The sequence below is a fragment of the Cololabis saira genome, chromosome 9 (assembly GCF_033807715.1).
Source record: "Cololabis saira isolate AMF1-May2022 chromosome 9, fColSai1.1, whole genome shotgun sequence".
Classification (NCBI taxonomy): domain Eukaryota; kingdom Metazoa; phylum Chordata; class Actinopteri; order Beloniformes; family Belonidae; genus Cololabis; species Cololabis saira.
In genome coordinates this window covers 40042464-40070118 of record NC_084595.1, presented here as the reverse complement: position 1 = coordinate 40070118, position 27655 = coordinate 40042464, and the positions used below count along the sequence as shown (strand labels likewise).

The 27655-nt window shown below is 38.3% G+C and overlaps 1 protein-coding gene across 1 annotated transcript in view; it reads right to left on the bottom strand.

Annotated features, from left to right (window-relative positions):
- si:dkey-215k6.1 (transmembrane protein 132C) overlaps positions 1-27655 on the bottom strand; it is a 345761-nt gene that overhangs the window by 17365 nt on the left and 300741 nt on the right. Inside the window, exons 7-9 of the mRNA XM_061729571.1 lie at positions 6409-6614; positions 3273-3336; positions 1138-1269 (exon numbers count right to left, since the gene is read on the bottom strand). Coding sequence (XP_061585555.1) covers positions 1138-1269; positions 3273-3336; positions 6409-6614 — 402 coding nt within the window. The remainder of the gene's footprint in view (positions 1-1137; positions 1270-3272; positions 3337-6408; positions 6615-27655) is intronic.

Genomic DNA, 27655 nt, shown 5'->3' with positions numbered 1-27655 from the left:
ACGTCCCTCAGTATTAGGGGTAACAATATATCGTGCCACGAAATTTTGCGATACAAAAACGTCACGATACGTGTCGTGGAGGTGACAAACTGTAGCGTGATATTGGGTTATTAATATTAATCTATTGTGTTTACTAGTAACATCCTATTGGTGCAGCGGGATCACGTGACGACCACGCCTCGACCCGCGGACCAAAATCTGACTACGCTCAGAAGAAACTAGTACCGTTTTGCGTCCAGATCACGGGACTCTTGCAGGGTTTTGAGCTCTGAACTTTTACTTATAAGGTGAGCAGGAATAAATATTTTTTATGATGTAAAGATTGTGTCGTTCCCAAAGGTGGGAGGATGAAACGATAACAGGGTTCACCTTACGGCCTCAGGCTGGAGCAGGTGAAGCTCTGAGCTCTGGCACAAGCTAAATAACAGTCATGTTGCATTTTGAGTTTGGGACTTTTCATAGATTATTTATTTACTTTTATTTAATTATTTAATTTTAGTTGTTAAATTTCTGGAAAAGAAAAAAGTCAAGTCATACATGAGAGAAACTATTCAGTTTGTGGCAAAATATTTTTACTTGTATGAAACTGAAGATGCATAATCCATACCCTTTAGTTCAGTTTGTGGAAAATGGTTGGCCTGGCTTTCTCTTTAAAACTTAAACAGTTATAAAGCATTACAAACTGTAACAATAGGGCAAACGCACAGCAATGTTTTGTATTTTGTGTTTTTCAAATAAAAGACAATTTTTTCCAGTCATATGTTCCTCATTCAAGGTTGTTAAAAAAATACTGCTATAATATCGTATCGTTATTGTGACCTCAATATCGTGTATCGTACCGTATCGTGAGATTAGTGTATCGTTACACCCCTACTCAGTATTCACATGATCAGGTTCACTTTATAGGGTGAATTACACATCAATATTTGCTGTACTGCAGGTTTCTTTTACATTATTTCTATTCTATTCCTACCTTATTTCTTCCCTCTTCCTTCCTCAAATCCCACCAGCTCTTCTTTTCTACACACCCGGGACACATCTAAAGCAAATTCCTTAAAGTGCCATCGTGTTTTTTCCATTTCTGTAAGGAAGGTTTGGTGCATAGGTGAGACCGTGCGCACATTCTTGGATACTTACCTTTAACTGGTCCATGACCAAATGAGTGATATCAGCTTGCCAGTCAGCACCCAACATGTAGACCATCTCCCCCCCGGGGTCAGAGGGTTCTGCTACGAAATGGGTGAGGACTCGCACCAAAGCGTACTGGTACTGAAAAGTGAAGAGGAATGACACATTTAGATCCAAACGTTGAATTTTAGTTCAAGTAGAAAAAAAAGTAGAGCACATTGATGAACTACACCAGGGGTTCTTAACCTTTCTGACCTTGGGGCCCAATTTTTTCAGTACAGAGTGGCCCGGGGCCCATTAAATATAAACACTGTATAGCAGGGATATTCAACTAAAACTTTAAGAGGTCCATTTAGAGAAAATTTACTCAAGCGAAGGTCCAGAACATCATAATATACATATATATATATATATATATATATATATATATATATATATATATATATATATATATATATATATGTATGTATGTATGTATGTATGTATGTGTGTGTGTGTGTGTGTGTGTGTGTGTGTGTGTATATTCAAGTAGCCTCATAGTTGTATCAACATCTGCATCTGACTGTTATATTAAAAAAAGTACATATTTGCCAATTAACATGTTTAACTTGAATTAAACATATTTTTTCTCTTAAAAATAAAGTAGATTTTATTTTATTTTTCAAGTGCTCTTATTTTATTTCTCTACCAGCAGTTTGAATTTCCCCTTTTCTTTGTTAATTGTCTCAACACATTTTTATGCTAAATTAATATAAACACATCTTAACAATTTAACAGTTTTGCAGTTTTTCTTTCTTCCCCTCTTATAATCTTATGCCCCCACTTTCTGTTGTTCAGTGAGAGAACTGAGCTTTAACTTCTCCTGTCAGGACTTTAAATCTGGGCTGGATGGTGTCAGGTTCTCATATGCATGTGGAGGTGCTCATTGATGAGCCTGAAACGATATTTAGTTTTAATTATGTTCACTGTGGAGAAAGCTGCTTCACAGCTGTATGTGGACCCAAACATGTTTAAGATGGTCAGTTTATTTTCTGTGACTTCAGTTCAGACTTGAGTGGATATGTTTGATGAAAAACTTTGTGTTTTGTTTCAGTGGCGTTTCACTTTCGCACTTTGAACGCCACGGTCTCTGAACGTATGAGACACTGGTTTTGTCCCAGTGGGAAGACTGAACAGGATGAATTTGTCCATTCCGGGTTGCATATTTAAAAATACAGCGAGGACAAAACTTAGTTTGATTTTACTTTAAGTTATTTACATTAATAAGTTGTCAGGACTCAGTGTGTCGGGTTCATCCGAGCCTGATCAGCTGCGACGGGCACAGCCCGCACCGCAGCTCTCTGGCCGCTGCAGCAGTTACTTTCCGATGCTTTTTCGAAAGCCCCAACAGTCCAGTCCAGCAGACACGACAGCCCACGCATCTACATCTACCATCCTTCAGCAGTAACGACGGAGCCCACCGCCCGAGCGGCACCGACCTCCCCGGCCGCGGGGACGCGCCGGGATAAATGATCACGCCGCGCTCGCTCGCTCTGGGCGCAGACCCAATTAATCGATCCCTAATCCTGGCGGATCTAAACCTACTCTGTGCAAAATGAAGGATTTTCTCTGTAAAGACACACCATTTCTCTTACTATTACACGTACAGCTAGCTGAGTGTCTTCTTCTCCTCATTTGGTTGCGAGTTGCTATGCAATCCCGCGGCCCTCGCGGCCCACACGTACAAAACTTAATTTTTTTTGGCGGCCCACTAGATGGCGCTCGCGGCCCAAGTGTGGGCCGCGGCCCTATGGTTACGAATCACTGAACTACACTATCTCACTATTTCAAAGGGCCTGTATTATGCTAATTTACAATATTACATTTTAGAATGAAGAGAACAGAAGAGGAAGAGAACAGAAGAGGTTTACAGGTACAAAAAACACGATTTCAGACCATCATGTCCGCTGAGACTGGTCATGTGATTGTTATCATCAATGAGAGGTAGATTCTTAGCAACAAATATGGATAATTCAACCTAAGTCAAGATATACATAAAACATTTGATAATTAGTGTGATGACTCTATCCAAGGCTTGTGACATTGAAAAGATGATTGAAGAACTTGCTGTTAAAAGTGTTACATGAAATGCCATCAAATAATACCTGAAGGGTGCAACCTTTGCCCTTCCTGTCATCATCTTCATCATCCTCGCTGTCTCTGGTGGGTCTGGGAGGACAAGAGATAAATGAGATAGAAAAAAAGGAAAAGTGGGATTAGACAGTAATTAAAAGTCTTTTTAATATTCTATGCTCCGCCCCAGCTAATCTATTCTATAAACGTTCACTTTATAATCCATGTGTACTTTATTTAAAATCCCCCTTTTTTTACATTCATCAAACTGTCTTAGTGAACAGTTTTCTTTATGTTATGTTAGTGGACTGTGTGCTATTGTTTGGTGAAATGTCATGCCAATTATTTAGGATCAATTTTGTGGTCTTCATGCAGAGACCACCTATAGTCTGAGAAATTCAACGGATATGAACATTTATTTATTTATTTAGGTATTGGAACACCCATTCTGACCAAAAGTGAAACATCAATATTATTTTGGGTGTGTTGAGCACATTAAACCGTCTAGTATTTATGATCCTGCTTGACTCTATGATAAAAAATAAAAATAAAAACACTTTTTTGATATGATAAACATACTCTAAGTGTTGATACAATGAGAATCTTCATCTGTGAACAAGTAAAGAAATTCATGTGTAGATATTTAGAACTTGGTTTTATCAGTCTCTGAAGTAGCAAAAAGATGCTGAATGTATTTCTGAAGGAGCACAATGTGACATTATTGATGAACGTCCCTGCAGCAGTCCCTCAATCTGCAGTAACTATCTGCAAATCGTCTCTATTCTTTGCCACTGTGCATTTCCTGATGAAATGTGTTTAATCTAGATACATGTCTTCTTTCTCTTTATCAGGAAACGATACATTAACAATGTGTGGAGAAACTAGGAATACAAGCTCAGCGTCGTGAAACTAAACAAGCTTCACAGAGCTGCACCGTACTATGAGCATTTCTTTTTGTGATAATCATAATGTTTTTGGAGGATAACATCAGTTCTTCTTGTATAAGGATACATATTATGCCCATTTTCAAAGGTTGAAAAATGTCCAGATAACTGAATACATTTGTGAAACGTTTTGGCTAAAATACAACACAATTACTGCATGAAGCTCACTCTTTAGCTGTATCTTTCAGGGGGAGGAAAGTTACAAACCACACTCCCCTCCACTCTCTTTCCTCTGTGCTGCTCCTCTTCTGATATCAATGTTGTAGCATTGTGTGGTCAACTTTTCATGAACACCAGATGTGGCTAGGTGTGGTTTGGTTGCTACAGTATAAATGTGGAGAAGCTGGATGAAACTAATCTGATCTGACTAATGGGAAAAATTAAATCCACAATCTGCACAGCGACTGTACATGTTCAAAAACTAAGGAGACAAATATGGTGACCAGATTTGGAAATACTGGAATAGAGTTTATAGTCACTTGAAACACCCAGATTTACACATTTCAACCCATACAATGTGACTCTTTTCATAATATCCCCTACAAACATGTTTATGTACAAGAATAGTACAAACAATGTTTAATGCTTAAACTATGAGAATCAGGACAACTATAGAGTGCAAAGCAACTGAATGAACAAACAGGACACGTACTGTACACTGCAAAACCTCAAAATCTTACCAGGAATATTTGTCTTATTTCTAGTTAGAATGTCTAATTTTTAGTCAAAAAATCTCATTACACTTAAAACAAGAGTCATCACCAGAAAAATAACTTGTTATTTGACAATTTCCTCCTGTTTCAAGTAAATTTTCACTTGAAATAAGAAGAAAAATCTGCCAGTGGGACAAGATTTATCTCCTCATTACAAGCAAAAAGATTTTGTACCACTGGCAGATTTTTCTACTTCTTTTAAGTGAAAATCTACTTGAAACAGGTGAAAATTGTTGTTTTTTGAGTCTCGTTTTAAATGTAATGAGACTTTTTTTTTTTTTGACATTTTAACTAGAAATAAGACAAATATTCTTGTTAAGATTTTGAGTTTCTGCAGTGTAACTTCAGCTGTGTGTCACTGCTGTCACTGCTATTCCTGAAGATGTTACTGTAAGGGAGCAGTAATGACAGTAAAGCTTTGATAGCTGTCATCAGTACAATCATGCAGACCTTCACCTCAGAGGTAAATTGAGACAGGCAGGAATAATGTCTGTATTCTTCACTGCAGTATTCAATAAACATACCCGCTACAAACATATGGCTGCTGCAGAAAAACCTCCTTGGTTGCCTTTGCAGCCTGTTTTTTACATCATCGTCCATCTGTACTGAGAAGTGCCATCTAATAAGCTTTAGTGTGCCGTTATTTTGAAGATGTCCAGGTGAAAATTAGGTGCACATGTGTGATATTCAGAGTCAGAGGAGTGTCTGTGAGTTGCAAACTGTCCTCATGGGGGAGCCTTTCTGTTCTGGAATCACAAAGACCAGTAATCCACATGCACAAAGGTGGTCCCACAAGTACAGGGCCATGACAGACTTGCAGATGCTCAACACTCTCTGTGATCAGGGTGACTTTTGATATTCTGGACTCGGGGACGGCCTGATTTCTCCTTTTTCTTGTAATGCTTGATGTTATATAAATTAATTTCAGAATTAGGTTTATTGGCCAAGTCAGGTCAAACTAGACAGGGAATTTGACTCGGTTATTTTCGCTCACTGTACAGTAAATAGACAAATGACAGCTCTTATTAACATATATACATTTTTTTTTTTTTTTAAATGAGTGGCAGAAATTAGTTTCTGTTTTGGTTGCTGGATTTTCACTTAGAGATAAGGTGTTAATTTCATTTAGTTGCTAAGCTTTAAATGTGTTGTAAAGATGGAAGACAGTGTTCAAAAAATAGTTGAGAATTTTTTTTAAAAAGAAATAGCTTAAATCAATTCATTTTAGCATTTTTTGGAGCTAACAAGAGGCATTTCAGATAGATGCCGATACTAAAACATATTTCTTTTTTATATTAAAAGGAATGAGAAACGATGTGTGGAAAGCACAAAGCAGACAAGCAGAGCAATTTCTTTTGCAGCATGAATCATAGGGGTTTATGCAAAATGTACTGCATTTCAGACACCCCCCCCCCCAAAAAAAAAAAAAAAAAAAACCCAGAACATGCTGCTTTTATCCTCCACAATATGATTCACTCCCTCCGTGCTGGGAGATCAGACAGGTATTGTACCTCTTGTTGGTGATGATGGGCACCCTCCAGCCTTTGACTTGGCTGAGCTCCGTGTCAGACACGTCGATCAGCAGGGGGAGTTTGGGCACCCAGACGTTGAGGTGCAGCTGAGCAGACAGGTGCAGGTACGTGAAGTTCACTGCCAAAGACTGCCGACCCCGCATTTCCTTACCGTTCACCAAAACCTGGTCACAGTTGGGGGAAACCTGAAAGCAGACACAAAGCAGACTGTTATGCAACACTTTTTTTTTTTAATGGCTTCTGAATTAAGTTAATAAAGTGCTTCCACCTGACATGATTCATTTAATGTAAAAAGTAGCAATAAAACCTGTAATTCATGTTAATTTTAAGGAACATCATTGAACTAAGTATTCAGCAAGAATATTGGCAACTGAATGCCAAGGGAGCTTTAGACCATTTATTTAATCAATCTGAGTGAGTTGATTGATTTCACTGAAAGCACTTTATATAGTTTGTACTCTTGTTACATCTCCAGTTTACTATTTCTATAACAGTATTACTCAAATTGAATTCATGCAAGGATGCAAAATTGCGTGTAGACAACATACTGCTGTGGTTGCATTTCAGGAATGGACTGAATCCTTACACAAAGTCCAACAGGCAACCACCAAAAACACCACAATGTCTTCCGTTTGATTTTGGACGTAGTTGAGTTGGTTGTGCTCACATTTCGCAAAAAGAAAAAGTCAAACCTACAATTTGTACAACCTGCTAAATTAGTAATGTGGGAAAAATTCTATATTTCAGTACACCATTGTCAGATTTTGAATAATTGTACATTTTGTACAACATAAATGATCAAGAAGATGATCATCTTTACACATGGAAACAAAAAAACATTCTACCACAACTGTAGATATTAAATGTTGTTCTGTTAAACCGGAGCCAGAGTGCAGGTATGCCACTAACCATAAACAAAGAGAGCAAATATAAAATTCCACAAATTACAGATTTTTCTTGCCACAATTGCTTCGTTTTTTTAATGTTCATATTCTCCTGTGGCAATGTTTTGTTTTACTTTGAGTCTTTGCCTTAATTCCCAACATTTCCCATCACTTTTCTTGTGTTTTCATGGTCAAGTGTTTCTCAGTCGGCTGTTCTTTGAGGTGCCTGCTTGTGAGCCTTCCTCTTTACTGTAACGGCCCGGCAGAGAACCCAAATGCAATCCGATTCCCAATGTCATCATTTCTTTCTGTGGGGGTGAGTCGGCACGAGAAGAAGGCGCATGGATGAAGCTTCTGGTTGGAGGCTGATCGTTGTGAGAGGACTGTCCCCACCCAAACTTCAGAGGCTTCGACCTCCACCATGAATCAGGTCAGAGTCCGGTACTTGTAGGTGAATCTGGTCTTGAGGGAATTGAAGGCTGCATCGGCTGCTGGTGACCACCGGAACGGGACCTTGGTTGACGTGAGGACGGTAAAAGGAGCCGCCAAGGTGCTGTATCCTCGGATGAATCTCCAGTAAAAGTTGGCAAACCCAAGGAACATCAGGAGTTGGCTCTGGTCCTCCGAGATGGGCCAGGTGGTCACCGCTGAGACTTTCCAAATACCAAAACTACCAAAACAGTATCCAAAACCAAAGACCACTTCCTTCATAATTAGACGGCCAAGTTTTATGCAATTAAAACATGAAACTTTTCTATTAAAATAAAACTTTATCATCCCATGAATATCAAACATGTATGTTTACTGATAAATTGTTTACTAATCTCATTATGACTTCTTTTTTTAAAAGGAGCTTGAGGCAGGATTGAGGCAGGATTTATGAAAAAAATTCGTATACGTTTTACGTTTTCTAGTAATAATGTCAGATGAAGCGTTCCAAACCCAAAAGAATGATCCCTCTAGTGTATCTCTCCGTATCCTTGAACAGGCTGTGTGCTGCAAAATGTGCTGCAATTTGGTCCCGAATTTCCCGCGCTGGGCTGCGGATGTGACGTCACATGACGCTGCATGCTCGTTCTCCCCGTTTTCTCGTGCCGGCTTCGCTGTTGGCTGCAGTACCCCCAACGGCCGTCGTGGTGAAGGGTGGCGCTAGAGAGTCTCATTTCTTAAAAGGAGCCTCATGCTCCTTTAACGTTTCTTTTTTCCAGAAGAAACTGATTAATTACATGCATACAATATACATTTTTTAATGATATTTTCACATATGACATGGCTGACGATATTTCACTTTTGTTGATTTGGTCAGAAAAATTACTCTAGTAGGAGAGTTCTGTCAGGTGATCAGTCTCAGCTGATGAGTGGAACCAGAATCTGGAGGAAGTTGTGTGTGGCTCTGCATCCTGCACCAGGTACAGACATTTTCTTTGTCATTCTGGGTCATATGTCAGCGTCAGGTGTGTATACACTACATATGGATGTAAAGATGAGATAATACAGGCACAGACTTTTTTTCACGATTTGACCATATTCTTTTTCAGCATCGCTATTATAAATGTGTTGTACTGATACATTTGCATTATTCTTAAGTCTGCTATTAGTTATAAGGGGAAAAGAGAGAGAAAACTTTTGAAAGTTACAAAATAGCCACAAAAATTGAGATCTGATTGAATATTTGTGCGTTTATTCCAGATTAATCTCAGAAGAAAACAATGTGATCACATGGGAATACAACAATAAAATGAAATCGAATCTGAAAAAACAACAAAAAAAAACAGCAGTCATTGGGGTAAAAAATACATACTTGGCACCATGTGAGAACCCCAGTCGGGTTAAAGAGGCCTCTATGGGTCCCAAGTGGATTTGTCTTCAAGGTCCATGGTGGTCCAGCTTGTGTTTGCCCATATGGGCTCCGAGCACATGTATGCTCCATAGACCAATGAAACCATTTGCCCATTTCGAGCCCAAGCCCACCGTGTACTCAAATAGTCCACTCTTTATTATTGGATGCGCAAACAGCATTCTGAAATACAAAATCCTTTTTTTATAGTAGGATATCTAGATAGTTTAAACACTCATGGGAAAAGGCCTGTTAAGAAAGGCGTTGTCAGGAATAAAATATAGGCCTTGTAATTTCAAAGCTTCTGTTCTTTTCACTTCTAGTTGCTGTTTGAATATGTTCAGTCACTAGTTGAATGCTTAGATTTCATTTAAAGCAATAGGATTGTATGGTTACCATTAAAAAAGCCCGACTTTAGCAACCAACATTGGTAATTGATTTTCCGTAGAATGTCAAATCTTTCTCACAAAGGTGATGATGTAGCCATGGTTGTCAGGTCTCAGCTCAGGTTTCACCTCTGCTAGCATAAACAGGGGAGAAGAAACTTGCTCTTTCTCGTGTTGCGGGCACACGATTTACAAAACAATTTTAAATAATTCCACCAAAAGATTCTTTGGTATGTCTGTTGCTCCAGAGAATTCTCCTTTGTATTGTTAAATACGAACATGCACGTAAGGAACTTCAGCTTCCTTTTTTTTTCTCAGGCATTCTTACAAAGGTCTTTGATCTCAAAAGAAGTTAACATTTTGTACATCAGAGTGAAACCACCTCACCTTTTAATTTATTTCAATTTAAGTTTCCTCTCGATGCTCCTGCTCCCCAAACATAAAAGCAAACGTACCCAACCCTTCTCCTCTCAGTTTCCCACTTTCAATTTCTTCTTTTCTTCTCCTTTTTAACTTTCTTGATATCTCCCCCCAAACATCCACCAATTTCCTCTTTTGACCCTCTCTTTTACTTTTGTCTCCACCTCACCCCCTCCACTCCACACAGGGTCCCTCTTCATCTTCCCCTCTCCCTCTGAAACCTGATTTACCGCTTGTTAACATCAAAGGGAAGTTTGACTGTTGGTGCCTCAAACTATTTCTCCAAATCAGTTTTATTTTCAGGTGCAAATTAGTGTGAAAACTGCACGGGTAACTGTGGCAGCATTTGGTTTCCAATGAAGGTCTAAGATGGCAGAAGTCTAGGGAGAGCTCAATACTGTGACCATTGTTCATATTTTTTATTTACAATAACTCCTGAGGGGAATTTTATTTTTGTAAAAGCAAGTTAAGGTCAAAAGGAAAAGTTGGAAATAATTAGAAGCCAAGGAGTATTAAGACTGTAAATCTCTAAACAAAAAAAGAGAAAAAACAAGCAATTTGGGGCAACATGATTCTTTACTCAATTGTCCATTCAATACTTGAGTAGTCCCAAATATTAATCTCCTGTTTTATATCCTATCCAATATATCCCCAGTATCCTGTGTGCATACATATATAGTGATGTGAAATTGATTATAATTTTAACAACTGTCTGCATGTATATGAATGGTTAGTATCTTGAAAATCTTAGTTACAGATATATTTATTATGTGTGAGAGTGTCTTTCACCAGCCTTCTTGACAGTCTACCATATTTCATTGATCCCTAAAACCCTGATTCTGTCGATTTCTGATGTGAAATGATTTATTCAGATGACCTATTTGGTTTTCTGTTTCAACCCACAATTTTAGCTTTGTGGTTTAATGTTTGGCTGCAGCTTTTATAAAAGTGAACCAAGAAAGGCCAGGAAAAAATAAAACCTCCCACAGCTGGTGATGATGATGATTGGTGAAAAGTGGTGCAGCTGGTACCAAAAACAGATCATTATTTCCTCCATAAATTATTTAAAGCCCAAAAAGTAACATAGGGGCTTGCAGTTACAGTGGGGCAAACAAGTATTTAGTCAGCCACAATTGTGCAAGTTCTCCCACTTAAAAAGATGAGAGAGGCCTGTCATTTTCATCATAGGTAACTTCAACTATGAGAGACAGAATGGGGGGAAAGAATCCAGGAAATCACATTGGATGATTTTTACTGAATTAATTGGTAAATTCCTGGGTACAATAAGTATTTGGTCACCTACAAACAAGCAAGATTTCTGGCTTTCACAGACCTGTAACTTCTTCTTTAAGAGGCTCCTCTGTCCTCCACTCGTTACCTGTATTAATAGCACCTGTTTTAACTGGTTATCAGTATAAAATACACCTGTTTTAACTGGTTATCAGTATAAAAGACACCTGTCCACAACCTCAAACAGTCACACTCCAAACTCCACTATGGCCAAGACCAAAGAGCTGTCAAAGGACGTGAGAAACTAAATTGTAGACCTGCACCAGGCTGGGAAGACTGAATCTGCAATAGTTAAGCAGCTTGGTGTGAAGAAATCAACTGTGGAAGCAATTATTAGAAAATGGAAGACATACAAGACACTGACAATCTCCCTCCATCTGGGGCTCCACCAAGATCTCACCCCGTGGGGTAAAAATGATCACAAGAATGGTGAGTAAAGATCCCAGAACCAGACGGGGACCTAGTGAATGACCTGCAGAGAGCTGGGACCAAAGTAACAAAGGAACCATCAGTAACACACTACGATCAGGGACTCAGATCCTGCAGGGCCAGACGTTCCTGCTGAAGACAGTACATGTCCAGGCCCGTCTGAAGTTTGCTAGAGAGCATTTAGATGATGCAGAAGAGGATTGGGGGAATGTTAAATGGTCAGAGGAAACCAAAATAGAACTTTTTGGTGGAAACACAACTTGTGTTTGGAGGAGAAAGAAAGCTGATTTGCATCCAAAGAACACCAACCCTACTGTGAAGCACGGGGGTGGAAACATCATGCTTTGGGGATGTTTTTCTGCAAAGGGACCAGGACGACTGAAATGAATGGGGCCATGTATCGTGAGATTTTGAGTAAAAAACCTCTCTCCTTCAGCAGGACATTGAAGTTGAAACTTGGCTGGGTCTTTCAGCATGATAATGATCCAAACACATTGCCCGGGCAACCAAGGAGTGGCTTCGTAAGAAACATTTCAAGGTCCTGGAGTGGCCTAGCCAGTCTCCAGATCTCAACCCAATAGAAAATCTTTGAAGGGAGTTGAGAGTCCGTGTTGCCCAGCGACAGCCCCAAAACATCACTGCTCTAGAGGAGATCATGGAGGAACGGACCAAAATACCAGCAACAGTGTAGAAAACCTTGTGAAGACTTACAAAAAACATTTGACACTGGTCTATGCGCACTATAAGGACCTGAATACAGACTACTATGTAATGAATGCAATAGCTGAATTAAAAATCAGCACACCATGGTAATCTTGTCGCCCGTTTTCTTGCATCATTACTCCACAGAACATGTTTCCACTGCTCCAGAGTCCAGTGACATAAGGTTTAAACCACTCCATCCAACTCCTGGTTTTGGACTTGGTGATGTGGGCTTTCCTGTAGCTGCTCAGCCATGGAAAGACATATAGTTTTTTTTTGGGTTAACATAAATGCCAGTAGAAGTTCGGTACTATTCCTCTATGGAATTGGCAGAGCGTTGGTGACTTGTATGAATCATGTGCTTTGGCAGTCATTCTGATCTGTGACTGTCACTTCTGCTCGATGACTAACTATTTGTTGCTCTTTTTGCTTCCAATTTCTAATATCACCAACAGTTGACTGAAATATACGACGGGGATGCAATTTCACAAATCGTCTTGTTGCAAACATGGTAACCTATCACAGCGTGACGTTTGAAGTCACTTAGCTGTTCAGAATGACCCATTTTGAAACTCAAAGTTTTGTAAATTGCATCACTGTGTGCTTTATATTACACACCTGTGGCCATGGGAATGAATGAAACTCCTGCATTCAATAATTAACTGGTGTGGGCAAATACTTTTGTAAATATAATCTATATTTGCTAACAAGTTTGCATTAAAACCTGTGTGTGCATGCATGGGGTTGTCTGTACGCATACACATATTGCATCAAGAGCCAAAGACTTCAAAGAGCTGCCAGAGACATGATGTAGAAATGGTGACAGTCACAGAGAATAAGGGCATGCATATTGGCACACACTAATGCAACACTAACACAAAAAGCTAGAAACATGGGAGTGGAAGCGACAGGACGAAAAGTGTGTTTTGAAACTGTCTATTCTTTATGATTGAACAGCTTTTTATACTGTTTACAAATTTGTCACCTACATTCGATTCAAATGTCAAATAATCCAAATTATGTCCGACAATAAATATCCAATTATCCTCTCTGACTGCACTGATAAAAATGATAAACCTGGATGACACAATAACGCGTGTCGTTCCTATCATTTAGTCAGTGATAGCTTTCCAAAAAGTACCCTGTCTTGCAATCAGGAACCCATTTGTGTCACATTTACAACTTTAACTACAGCATTTAAAGTCCCAAGAAGACGAACTGTTGTGTTAGTGAGGAAGGATGATAAGAGAGGTCAACATTATCTGATCAATGGTAAAACTAACAAACGAACAAACAAAAACACTGATCAATGCTGAGTAAAACTAGAAAAGGAAGCCTCGAGCAGAAAACATGCATCCTCCACAATACAATTATTTTCATAGACTCCCACCAGCTTCTCCACTTATAATTACAATGTGCAGGCAAAAAAACTTCTTCTACTTCTTTAATCGCTGTTCCAAAGTGCAATCCAATTGGATACTTCTATTAAACATCGTCGTGCACGCAGTAATTATATAATATTGTTAGTTTCTGTGCTTTGTCTAATTCTGATTTCATCTCAACAATGTTGGGGGTGTTTGGGGGGGGGGGGGGGGGGGTGGGTTAATACGATGTTAATTACTCGGGGATCACGTCAGACAGCAGGTGTCCTCTTGGAAAATAGCAGCGACGTACCGGACAAAAGGCAGACTTATCAGCTTAAGATAACGCGTAGTAGATTTTACAAGTGGAATCAACATTCTCAAAACATTGATGGTTAGCTTACGTTAAGTAATATATCGGTAGCTTAAGTTAATTGGGCCTGGTGACAAGTAGGGCTGGGCGATATGGACCAAAAGATATTTTCTAGCTAAATGGCGATACTCGATATATATCGATATTTTTTCTGTGCCATAATTGGGGTTTCCCCCAAAGCATTATAGCATAGCATCTCTGTAAGCTTCATTTTTTTCTGAGGCAAACCCTTAAAAAAACAGTCAGTTTTAATACAAAGCCTCGTGCCAAATGTCACACAGGTTCCTTTATTAACAGAGGTCTGCACAATATCAAAATGTATAAAACAAATGAAATAAAAATAAACTGCCTGCATATATAGAATAAAAATGCTTCTTGAATAAAATAAAACAAATATCCCTTTCCTGCATAACAATTAAATTAAAATACACTGTGCAATTAATACAATGTAGACAGTAACAGGCAGACTTTTCCACTGAGGTTGACAGTTGTGCAAATAACAAAACATTTGTGCAAATCTCAAATAAAACATTCTAGTCAATTTGTCACAAAATAAGCTATATCAAAATGATTAAAAAAAATATATATATATATATATTTTTTTTTTTAAATCGATATAAACGATATTGTCTCGTACCATATCGCGTTTGAAAATATATTGATATATATTAAAATCTCGATATATCGCCCAGCCCTAGTGACAAGTCAGTGTTGCTTCCTCAAGAAAACTAATTAATAGCAATAAGCTGTCAACTTAACAGTGGTAACTGTGAGAGGGACTTTCAAAAATGAATAGGGTTGGACATTTAATAATATATCGGTCACAAAATGGAAACAATTTTAAAATGAGTAGGGTGTAGGAAATTGAGAGAAACAATCTCATTATTCTTTCTATTTGTGTATGTGTAGGCAAAGACTGACCTCATGTGGTCTGAAGTCAAATTGTTACATAGAGTACCTTTAAATTGGGTGATGACAAGTCGAAAACAGTCTTCTTAATTTGAAAGCCTCACTACTACTGTGGTAGTCATTAATACTATTACAAAGAAACTCAAGAGGTTCAGAGTAGCTTAGTTTGTTGTGTTAAAGTTATAGTTCTCATATATGTGAACATAGAATGATGCATTTATAATAGAGGGCTGAAACAAAAACTCTCTGCACACCTCTCCACTTCCCACAGCCTTTACAACCTCGTGATTAAAGCTCAGGCTATTTGTTGGAATCTTGTCCTGAAGCTCTGGAGCCAAAACAATAATATCCAGCAGTATCTAACACACATATGTGAAGCTCGTGCATGTGTTTAATAGATTGTGTAGCAACCACAAAGCTATTCCGGTCAGTCTCATCAAATCTACCTGATCTAAATTTCAAAATCTTAATTAATAATCTGAATTTTCAAACTAAACAAGAGAGAACTTCAGTAACAACATTATTTAAGATAAATATACTTATTATATTAAAATATACTGTACTAATCTGCCAGTTTGGAACTATGATTATTCAGAAAATAACCAAATTGAAAGCTTTTGAAGGCTGAACAATTTTGGAATTCAAAAAATGTGGGTTTTGCATCATGCAGCGTTAGGCGGATAAACATATAAAAAACATTTTTTTTTTTAAAACAAATGTAAATTATGGTCATATGAATTTACAACTGAAAAAGTAAAAACTAATGAGAAAGTGTTTATGTTAGAAAGTGTTTGTGGTGTCATAGTGGCATTTTTGTGCGTAGCTTTAGATTGTAAGACGGTGTTTTTACGTTTAGATGTTCCTGCTCGTTTTCTAACACACTCTCCTCCAGCTCAAAACATTGCTCTCAACACACTTTGGCCTTGTCTGTGCTCACACAAGACCTCCCGTCTTGCCTTTCTGACTCTTGCTCTCATATTGCTGTCCAAAGACAGCAATATGAGAGGTAAACGTTTAACCGGTGAAAATCGTATTGCCTCCTTTCGGTGGCCAGCCATCACCTGTTTGGGTTTTACTTCACAGCATTCTCTTCACACAATTATTGGTTAACTGACCCTGAGATGACTTTGGCTGACGCTATAAAACCCAGGCTGAACTGAAGTGAGCGGAATTTCATTGAATGGAGGTTTTATGTTAAAGGAGCACTCAAACGTTTTGAGACATCCTTTCCTTTCCTTTCATGAAAGAAAAAATACATTAAAAAAATGTTCTTTTGGCTATAAGAAATGGTTATCTCTCCGTTTAGTTGTTTTATTGTGGCATTAAAAAGAAAAAAAGGGTTTTCAACGTGAAGTGAACACGAGTGAATATGAACAGGAATAAAACAAAAGCATGGGTGGTTTTTTTCATAATTTTTTCATCATTTATTTGGCAGCTGTCACACACAAACTGACTCTCATACAGAAAAGAAAAGCTTTTAAATACACACACACACACACACACACACACACACACGCACAAACGTGCACGCGCGCGCACACACACACACACACACACACACACACACACACACACACACACACACACACACACACACACACACACACACACACACACACACACACACACACACACACACACACACACACACACAGGGAGTGAAAGAGACAAACATTATTGTTTCTTTGCAAGTGAAACAGCTGAGTTGGTGATTTGATGACACTGAAGGATGAATTTAATCTTTGCTCCTGAGAATAACTATCAGATGGAAACAGGACAAACACCAGCGAGACTTAGAGGGAGAGCAGAGGAAGAACAAAATTAAGTGACAGAGAGCGCTGAAAGGAAAGCAGAGGAACAGCAAAGAGAAAAGCTGCAGAGGGAAAGCAAAAAGTATAGATCTCAACAGTTAGGACTTGTTGAAAGACTGCTTGCACCTTCTTAAATAGCACATACAACGTCACAGCAGAATAACACATCTGGAACTTCATTTTAAAATTGCAGAAAACGTTGTTATTAAAAGTATGTTCAGCAGCAGATGATCTGCACTTTACATAAGGTCCTGAAGACGGAGCAGAAGTACAGTTTCAGTGTAACCTCGATTCAAGATGTTTTTTTTTGTCTTATTTTTTAAGTTTGAATTATTTGAATGCACTAATGACATCTAACAAAAAGTGATGATAATTATAATAAAAAGTAAAAAAGCGTTCTGTTTAAATTTCATGGAACAAGCTCTTGATGATGAAAATTGTCATGGTCTTGGAATTCAATAAATTCAATAAATGTCATCCCATGAATCACATGTCATGATTAATGAAAAAATTTCACTTTAAAAAACAACTGTCTTATTAAAATGAGCATGATAAATGTGAATGCAGAACCAGCCCATTTTGGATTGTGTCAACTTGCAAACAAACCATCAACTACAACAGGAAGACAGATGACTTTTCAACTTTTCAATCATTAAGATTTCATGGATATGTGAAATGTTAATCCCGTCTGTCTTGCAGTTTTCAGAAATCTTTGAGGTATAGTTATTCTTATCAGATCACTCTCTTAGTCATAATTTACCTTGAAAGCAAAGAAAAAACTTGACTTTTGTAATTCCACAGCAGCCCACACCAACATCCACGATACCCATGAGTGCAGCCAGTCGACGATCATGACATGTCATATGAAATATCGTAGTTAAAAAATAATGTTTACATGAAATTGTAGTTTACAAGAAACTGTACTGTACAAGGTTCAACTCTCTGACGTATGTGAATTTTTAAGAAAACTCGAATCCGACTCGATTTTAGAAAAGGAATATTTGATTGTTTTTAACATCATAGTTTTTGTGCCCTTCTTTCGCTAATGTAGGCAACATAAACCATCCAAGTAACTTTGGTCTGCTGTCCCGGTCGTCTCTGGCTTTAATATGTATATGTCTGAGTGGCTGTGTGTGTGTGTGTGTGTGTGTGTGTGTGTGTGTGTGTGTGTGTGTTTGTGTGTGTGTGTGTGTGAGTGGCTGTATGTGTGTGTGTGTGTGTGTGTGTGTGTATGTATATGTGTGGCTATGTGTGTGTATGTGTGCATGTATGTATCATTCATACACAGTTACATTCCTAAGGCATTACTCATTCACACACCACAGATACTGTATAGGAATGCTGTGGAAGTTGTGTTTATACATAGTTCAATTCAATAATATAATATAATACAATATCATATAATATAATATAACAATATATAAAGACTAACTTTTAGACAGGTGCATGGCAGAGAAGACTGAAAAATGGAATAAAACAGGAATGGAGGGAAACACACTGGTGTAATTAGTTGCAGTAAGGTACACCTTCACTGCAAACTGCACACCTTTTCTGAATCCAAAGCTAATTTCTCCACACCATTTTTAGTGCGGTGAAATTAACTTTGTCCACGCTAAAAACGATACCAGCTTCTAGTTTATTACACATCTCTTCCTCTCGACTCATCTTCCTTTCCTCTAAACCTGCCCAGGAGTCCCAAAACTCAACCACCCACTCACACCCATTTGCCAGCGATCTCCTGAAGCTAACTCATTTATTTGGATCCATATTTATTTCCCTTCAAGCTAAGTGATCTGTCTGAATTTACACACACTGCTTTCTTTGTCTTCTGCCTATCTCCTATTGTGTCAAATTTTCTCTATTAGTCTCTTTGAGATGTTTATTTTCCACCTACAATGCCATTTATCCTCCCCCCTCGCTCTCCGGTTTCATTTGCCAGTCTTTTTCTCTGTGTGTTTCACAGTCTCCCCCCCTTTTTCCCATCACCATTTCAGCTGTTCTCTGCCTGAAGCTCTCCAATCCATCTAACTTTAAGAATGATATCATATAATCAAGGCCCACTCGGCACACAGAGGCGGATTCCTGAGGGACAGACAAACCAGCTCTCGGATGGGATTGACGTCCCACCTGTCCATCATGGAAGAAAGCTCACTCTAGACCAATCGCCTTCTCACATAGTTTCAAATGGCTGCCATTTAGACACAATTTGTTTTGCAGAAGTACACGCACATTGATAAAGCTGATCAGAAGCAGCCTCTGTATATATTCTGTCGTGGCTTGAAGGGCTGATGGAGAGAGCTAGTGAAAAGTCTCCAAATACACAGAAGTCTCCATCTTATCTCTGGGATTGTCATTTTCAATTTGTAAGAGCGTTTGTAAGAGTGGCAAGAGAAATATTCTGTAATGGCCATTTGGACTCTGCCTTTCTCTACAGTAAGATGGTGTAATTAAAAGCCAGAGGCTATGAAGACCAAACGTTCCTAGGAGTAAAAAAAAAAGAAATGTAAGAAGGCAATACACCTTCCTAATCAAGCATATTTTGGAGATCCCTTCTTGAAAAGGACATACCTAATTTGAAATAATCACATTTTAGCAACTGTAAGTTGTATTAGAATTAGAACAAATTGAAACATTATGTGGCCACAGAAAGGTAGTATTTATCTGTCTGCAGTTGGACTCGGCTCTTATCCTCTAGAGACCTGGGAACCTGGAAACCTGGGAACCTGGGAAGATCTGGGAACAGTTTTTTTGCAGCACACTTCTGGACTGAGATCTTTGATGATGTTCCAAGGATTTGCTGGAGCCACTATCCCAGCTTGGAGGCCACAGCTCCATGTGCTCCACTCATCAATGTCACCACTGTAGCTTTCATCTCCTGCAGCTTCTCTACCACTTCCTTCAACGCTTGGTGCAGCTTCTTGTGTTCCTTATTCATGATGTTGCTGTCTCTTGGAATTGCTACATCGATCACTACTGTTTCTAGGTCTAGGTGGTTAGCCATCACCTGTTTATCGGTTTGGTTTTGGAAGTTCCACAAGATCTCACAGGCGTACCCCCTCGTTTGATGTTCGACTTCGGACACCTCTCATCTTAAAAGAATCATCTCGCTGTTCACAAATCCCCAACACTTCAGCCATTATCCCATCAGAATATATGATACGAGTGCATGCTTTCCAAGATGATGACTCAGTAGGCCGTTTTGTGTAAGCTTCTCCCAGTAACAAAGATGGTCAAAGAGTTCAAAAAGGATTTTGATGTGACAGAGACCTGGTATTACATGAATAAAGTAGACTGTTGCACTTAAGCATGATTTATGATGGCAAAACACCACAGGTAAGACCCAATCCAGAGGGGAGGCTGTAGAAAGAAAGTTGTTTTTCTTTTTCTCTATCTCAATCTTTTTATTCTTAAAGTGCTAGTTCAATTTTCTTTTTTGCAGTGATTCTTCCTCCATTGGATTTTAAACCAATAACAGGTGAGTATTTACAGCATGTAGAAGTTCATTTTAATGAAAGTTTTCTGTGACACATTTGCTCACTATTTTTCTTTCAAATTCTTAACTTGGCTACTTGGTGCTGAAATAATCTTTTGTTTAGGTGGAAATGGTCATTATAAATGATGAGTATGATTAAAAAAATCCTTTAATGATTGCTGCACTGTTAGCATCTGGTTAATCAATAAAAGTGCAATACGGCCAAAGGGTGCAACAAAAACAACAAAACAGTACACGTGAGCCATTAAAGATACAGAAAGACTCTTTTGAAGTTTAGTCATTATAAAACCATTTGATTATGCAAATTATGACTGACTTGCATGAAATGAGTAATAACTTTAACACTTAGGGCCTGATTTACTAAAGGTTTGCGTGTGTAAAAACGTGTGCAAACTTGACATCACCCGCAAACCAAAGTGCAAGCTGATCTACTAACAGCGTGCAAAGAGGACCGCGTCTCTCAAATGAGCAAAATAGCACACGCTATTCATTTAGTACTTTTGCCCTGATGAATAATCAATATGGGGCGTATCCGGCAGAAATCGCTAAATACTGGGAGGGGAAAATGCAAATTGGTCCATTTACCACACGCAATGAGATTTACCAAGCCTGAAAGTTTTTGCGGGGATTGTGATTGCGTCTGTATTTAATACGTTTGAAAGGAAGGTGCTAATCTCCACATGCAAAAGGAGAAATATTTCATTTGAATGTTAAATCGAGTATTATTCAGCAAAAGGTTGCCACAGCCACAGGAGGCACATTCATTTTTTTATTTGTGATAATAAATAAATCACGTGTTTTCATGGAGAAAAAAGTGTTTCTTATTGTGCGCCTATACTTGTTCTGCAGTTGTCATACCCCGGTGTTGTGCCGTATTCAGCACCCCTACCGTGAAAAGCACCCCCTCGTCTGACAAACATTATATTCTCATTCAGTGTCACGTTCTGTTTAGCGTCCAGTTTTGTGTTAATGATTCATGTTTAAATGCGCTCATGGATTCCACAATAGTCATACTTTCCCACAATCACAGTCACACATAACAAAAATCGGGTAAATGGTTATTGATGTCATTAATTAATAGCCTGCTTACTGTGTTGTCTTCCATAATATTTGTAAATATATATAATATAAACTCCTAAGTATGTGTTTGTGTGAGTGTGTATATATAAATATATTGAAGTGTCAGTGTGTTGTTTTTTTTCTTGGTCTACTTATCATTGAATATACGAGGGGGTGCTTTTCACGGCAGGGGTGCTGAATACGGCACAACAATTTGCTTCTTCCACTAATATCTCTAACTCCAACTCGTCAAATTTCATTTTGCGCTTGCGACTATCCTGCTTTCCATCCAGACTCTCCATGGCGCAAAGTTTGCGCCGCAAACCGTAAGACGCGCAACACCTCATTTAAATACTGAGGTTTGCACCTGTTATCAATTGTGCACGCAATCTTAGTTGATCACCCGCAAAACACACAACAACAGCACGCGCAAACTTTTTCAGTGCACACGCAATTTAGTACTCTTTATTTAGGATCTTAGTAAATCGGGCCCTTAGTTTGGTTTGGTTGGAACATTGATTGGCCCTCATTGATGAAGCTGCAGGGTTTGACACTTGAACATTCCATAAGCTGTTTGTGTCCACTTGTTAAAGATATTGATGACCGTTCTTGGACAAACAAGCAGTTCAGTTATATGGGGCATACTGATTAAAAATGCTGAATGCTTAGGCACAATTATTGTTTTATTCATAATTGTCCGTTTTCATTTACAGTTCCAACTGAAAGTAGTTCATGAAATAACCTTTTACTTGGGGAAAAAGACAAACAAACTCACTTGCGTTTGTGCATATGTTGGTTCATGGAGTTTCTTTTTTTCTGGAAAGCTCCCTGGTCTTATGCAAATTAGTGCTTATTAGCATAGGGATATAAGTCAACACTGCCCTCAATATGTCTGTGTGTATCGTCCTGTTGCTGGCTAGGTGTGTGTGGCTTGCTTTCTCAAGTGTGTTCATATGTATTTAGAGTTTCATATTTGCACCGCTCCCCCCCCAAATCTAGACATCATTGAGAGAAAACTGAGTAACCCATGAAATATTTCTATTCTGTAAAAACTTTAAAAGGGATTATGATACTTTAACTTATAGTCACTTATACAAGATAGTACACCAATGGAAACTATCAAAACTACTCAAAAGGAGTTTTTGACACTTTGAACAAGGTTAACACAGTTTCAGTATGTGTGCATCATAGCCAAAAATGCAATTCAAACTACTACATCACTTTCTTCTCTTGAACATTAACCCTTCCAGATGTGCATCAATCCAGTGAGAGATGAAATATACAATCGTCCCTTTAGGTCACTCTTTATATTTGCTCAAAAATACCTGTGTATACAATTTTCATGGACACAATTTCCAAACTACCGTCAAGGATTTTCAAACGCATCCTATGATGGTTATTTTTGGCTAGAAAGTGACCTCCACCATGCACAGGAACAAGCCAAGCGTGACGTGGCCAGGATGAATGCTTGGGATGAAAGTCAGACACCACTGTTCTCTGGTGGAAAACTTTAGATTTCTCCCTCTGGATTGATGCTGAGTTGCTACCCCACGCAGGGGACTTGAAGTATCTTGGGATTGTGTTCATAATTGAGGTGAAATGGAGCATGAGATGGACTGTACAGCATCAGCAGTAATGAGGCATTGTACTGGACTTTTATGGGGGAGAGGGAGCTGAGCCAGAAGGCAAAGCTTTTGATTTACTAATGGATCTCCATCCAACCATCACCTATGGTCATGTGTTCTGGGTAGTGACAAAATGCCAAAATGAGTTTCCCCTATAGGGTGGCTGGGTGCAGCCTTGAAGATACTCTGAAGAGCTCATTAATCCAGAAGGGGCTGGAAGTAGAGGAACTGCTCCATCATGTCAGGGGCAGCCAGCTGAGGTGGTTCAGAAATCTGATAATGGTGCCTCTTGGGCACTTTCCTTTAGAGGATTTCCAGAAAGAGAATGGGCCTGGGGATAGACCCAGACATCGCTGGAGGGATTACATATCTCATTTGGGTAAGCCTCAGGCTCCATCTGGGAAAACTAGAAAACGTGCGGTAAAGGGCTGTCTGGAAAAGACTTTCCAATTTTGGATGAGCAGAAGAAAGCGATCGGAGAAATGGACGAATGAGTGAAAGAATTGGATTTCACCATACCAAGTACTGAGTTCCAGCTTTCTTTCTTTGTATAATTCCCCTGGGAAAAATGGAGAGAAATTGTACCTTGAAAGTGCACTATTTACATGCTTCGAGCCGTGACAGTAACGCTGTCTGCATGAATAGATTTTCCTCCAGTACAAACTACTTATTGTTTTCTAAAATGAAGGAAAACAAAACAAAACAAAACCTCTTTCTGCAAAAACTCAAAATCTTAACAAGAATATTTGTCTTATTTCTAGTTAAAATGTCTCATTTTTAGTAAAAACTCTCATTACACTTAAAACAAGAGTCAATACCAGAAAAATAACTTATTTGACAATTTTCACCTGTTTGATGTAAATTTTCACTTAAAAATAAGTAGAAAAAATCTGCCAATAGAACAAGATTTTTTTGCTTGTAATGAGAAGATAAATCTTGTTCCATTGGCAGATTTTTTCTACTTATTTCAAGTGAAAATCTACTTGAAACAGGTTAAAATTGTCAAATAAGTTATTTTTCTGGTAATGAGTCTTGTTTTAAGTGTAATGAGATTTTTTGACTAAAAATTAGATATTTTAACTAGAAATAAGACAAATATTCTTGTTAAGATTTTGAGTTTTTGCTGACTGCGGTGATTCCACTGGAAAAAAAAATGCATAAAAAATTAATAGGCTACGAAGTAAATGGAGGAGGAAAAGAAAAAACTCCCCTTTTGCTCTCTGTTACAGGGTGCTTGCTCTTTTTCCAAATTAAAATTCCAGACTTTTCCCAGACTTTTTTAAAACTGATTTTTTTTTCCCAAGACCTTAACTTTACGTACTTGTATACTTGTGTGCCTACTGCCTACTTCATTGGTTGAGATTGTACCAATTGTGTTTATTAGAAATGTTTGTTAGAATTTTTTATAGGCTAGTATTCAATGAACGAATGCATTATTCACAGTAAATTATGTTTCGACTGATGAAAACTATTTTTATAGTTTATAGTTTATATATAAACTATAAGTTGTATAGCCTACCTTTCTATTTCTCATTTCACAATGCCTCTGAGCATACTGTAAAATTCTACCATACATTTTTTCCCCATACTTTATTAAGACTTTCACACAAAATTCAAGACTTTTCTAGGTCTGGAAAACAGTGTTTCAAAATTCCATATTTATTAAGACTTTCAAGACTTGCGCAAGCACCCTGTGTTAGTGAAATGTGAGCAAAACATTAACTTTGGAAGAAGAATTTACGTTCACAGGAAAGAAATGTTGGAATTTCTAATACTATACGAAGTAACTTTAGATAAAAATTAAGTCTTTAACAACTTCACAGTACCCCTTCTTCAATCCAACGGCTGCTAGGAGAATGCATCCCAATGCTCCCCAGGCATTTAGTTCATCTTCAGACCGTTGGTATGAACGTGTGAATGGCCTCTGTCCAGCTTATTTGTTCAACACTGTTCTAATCATGCTGGTAATTACCTGCTTGTACTGTGCCAGCTTTTGCCCTCCCAATTTTACACTACATGGTTTCATAACATTTAGTGAGGGAAGCTTAAGTGGATTTAAACATAAGTGGTGGTAATGCTGGAAAGACCAGATGCCTGACCTCTGTGAAAGCGGTTCAACAGCTTGATCTTTTCTGTGTTAATAGCCCTGCAGTAGTAGCCAGCCGCTGCCCGCTGACAAGAATACAGTAGGAGATGCAGCGATACGCCAGCAAATTTAGACTATTCCCATGTCTTTTTCTCTGTTGCTGTATGCTGTTTTTCTTTAAACAAAGCTGTAATTTAATTGCTTAACTTTTAAACGAGCCGGAGAAAATGAGAAAAGGTTTAGAGACTAAAGTGGCTGTAAAAAGAGGAAATGTATGAACTAAATGGCATTAAACTAAGACAGGATTGATCCCTCTGGAGCTATTCAGGTCATATTCATCAGGGAGGACACTCCAGGGCTGGCCCAGGAGAGACTATACCTCCCAACAGGCGTACAATGTTCTCAGGTCCCCCCAAGCAGGAGCTGGAGGTCAGACCTCAGAGAATCAGTAGCCGGGGCTGCTCTGTGACTCGTGTAACCCAAATCTGAACTGGAGAAGTGGCAAACAATATATCAGTGCACAGGTGGTTTTGCCCAACTTGTTCTATGTATTTTCTTTCTAGTGTCCAAATTTACTTTTTTTTTTTTTTACAAGGATGATAAAAAACTAGGGCTGTCAAACGATTCATTTTTTTAATCGCGATTAATCGCATGTTGTCCATAGTTAACTCGCGGTTAATCACATATTAATCGCACATTTATTCACAATTTTTTTTGCTGTTCTAAATTACCGTAAGGTATTTTTTTATGTTTTTAATACTGTTAACAACATGAGAAAGGGCAAATATGCTTGCTTTATGCCAATGTTTATTCAACTTTCCACAAACAAAGTTTTTGACCTGAATGTAACGTTCCTTTATAAATACAAACACAATGTAGTCCCAACTTTACACTTGTAAAGACTAACTTAAGATTCCTTGTTTTTTTAAGCAGCTCAATGTAAAACAATGAACCATATGCATCACAAACATTGTAGAAGAAGTACATTGGTCAGTTAAATTTTCCATGTAAAAAAAAAAAAATCACAAACAAATTAAGTGCACATGTAACAGCAGCGATTGTAACTCAACCTATAAAGTGCAGTCTTTTTGTTTTTTTTTTATCCTGGACGATAATCGCACGTTAAAAAAATTGGCGGCGTTAAATGGACGTTAAATTAAAGTGTTATTAACGCGTTAACTTTGACAGCCCTATAAAAAACATTATTCAAATAATTGTAACTTTGTGTTACCAGATGTCCTATAATATGTATATATATACACTGTTATATGTATATATATATATATATATATATATATATATATATATATACTGTACATATATATATATGTATATATATACTGTACACACATATATATATATATATATATATATATATATATATATATATATGTGTGTGTAGTCATTTAAACAACCTTCTCTTTTCACATTATCTTCTGATTTCTCTGGTTGCAGCCTATTTTACAAAGTCAGGTTATCTGTTGGACTTTCACTGTTTTTCATCATCTCACACACTCTTTCCCTCTCACCTGTCAAGTTCACTTACACTCTGTACAGCTCCCCTGTCACTTCAGGTGTATTCGTGTAAATAAATATATGAGCAAAACAAATGTGATGACACATGGGTCAACAGAGGACGCGTGCAGGTCTGCTGCTTAGTTGGTAGGTCAGACAATACTCCAAAAGGCAGTTTTAAAAATCAGTTATTAAATCTGAGCATGGGTTGAGTTCCCGTAGGTCAACGGTTAACACGACTTCCAAAAGTCCCTCTCGGGGGCTGTCAGGATTGTTCTCAACTGTACATCTGTGTAAACAGAGAGGGGCAGTCTCAGGTTTCACCTATCCAACACCGAAAATGCAGCTTTTACTATTCTTCCCATCCAGTTTCTCTACCATTCACATCTTGATTCATGTGACCTGAGCATATCACATGATGAGCAGATACACAGCATACAGCTAACAAACAATGTCTTTACAACAGCTGATAAACCTGAGCATCCTCATCGTCAGTTGGAACCAAATAAAGTCTTCTAAGAAGGGGAGAAATGCCTGTGAGTCCAGCTCTTTCTAGGTTTACTGTAACGAGTGACTACATCATTGTACTGCTCTTATTCTTCATTTAGAGGTGCTCCCCCCTGAATAATGTGTTGTCTCTCTGACACAACAAGGATGACACAAGGTTTATTTAAAGACGGAAGCAAGTTTTTTTTCTGTACAGAGTAAAACAGACCTCTTGACCTTTTGACTTTAATCAAAAGAATGCCCTGAGAGAAGGCTTATGTCTGCATTTGTGTTGAGAAAACAGTGTTTAGAAGTGTAACATAGGACACGACTCGAATTAAGCTATCAATAGGTGAAAGCTCAAATTCAGAATGGTAATTAGCTGTTAAGTAGCTATTGATTGAGGGCAGTATATTTTATGGAGGTGACGTGTGAGAAGTGGGGCTTTTCCGTAGCACAGCATACATCAGTCATTGTACGACGCCCCTCTGTGAACAGACGGAAATGATCACAAACATGAGCCATTTACAGATCCACTAACCTCTGGGTCCCAGCGGTGG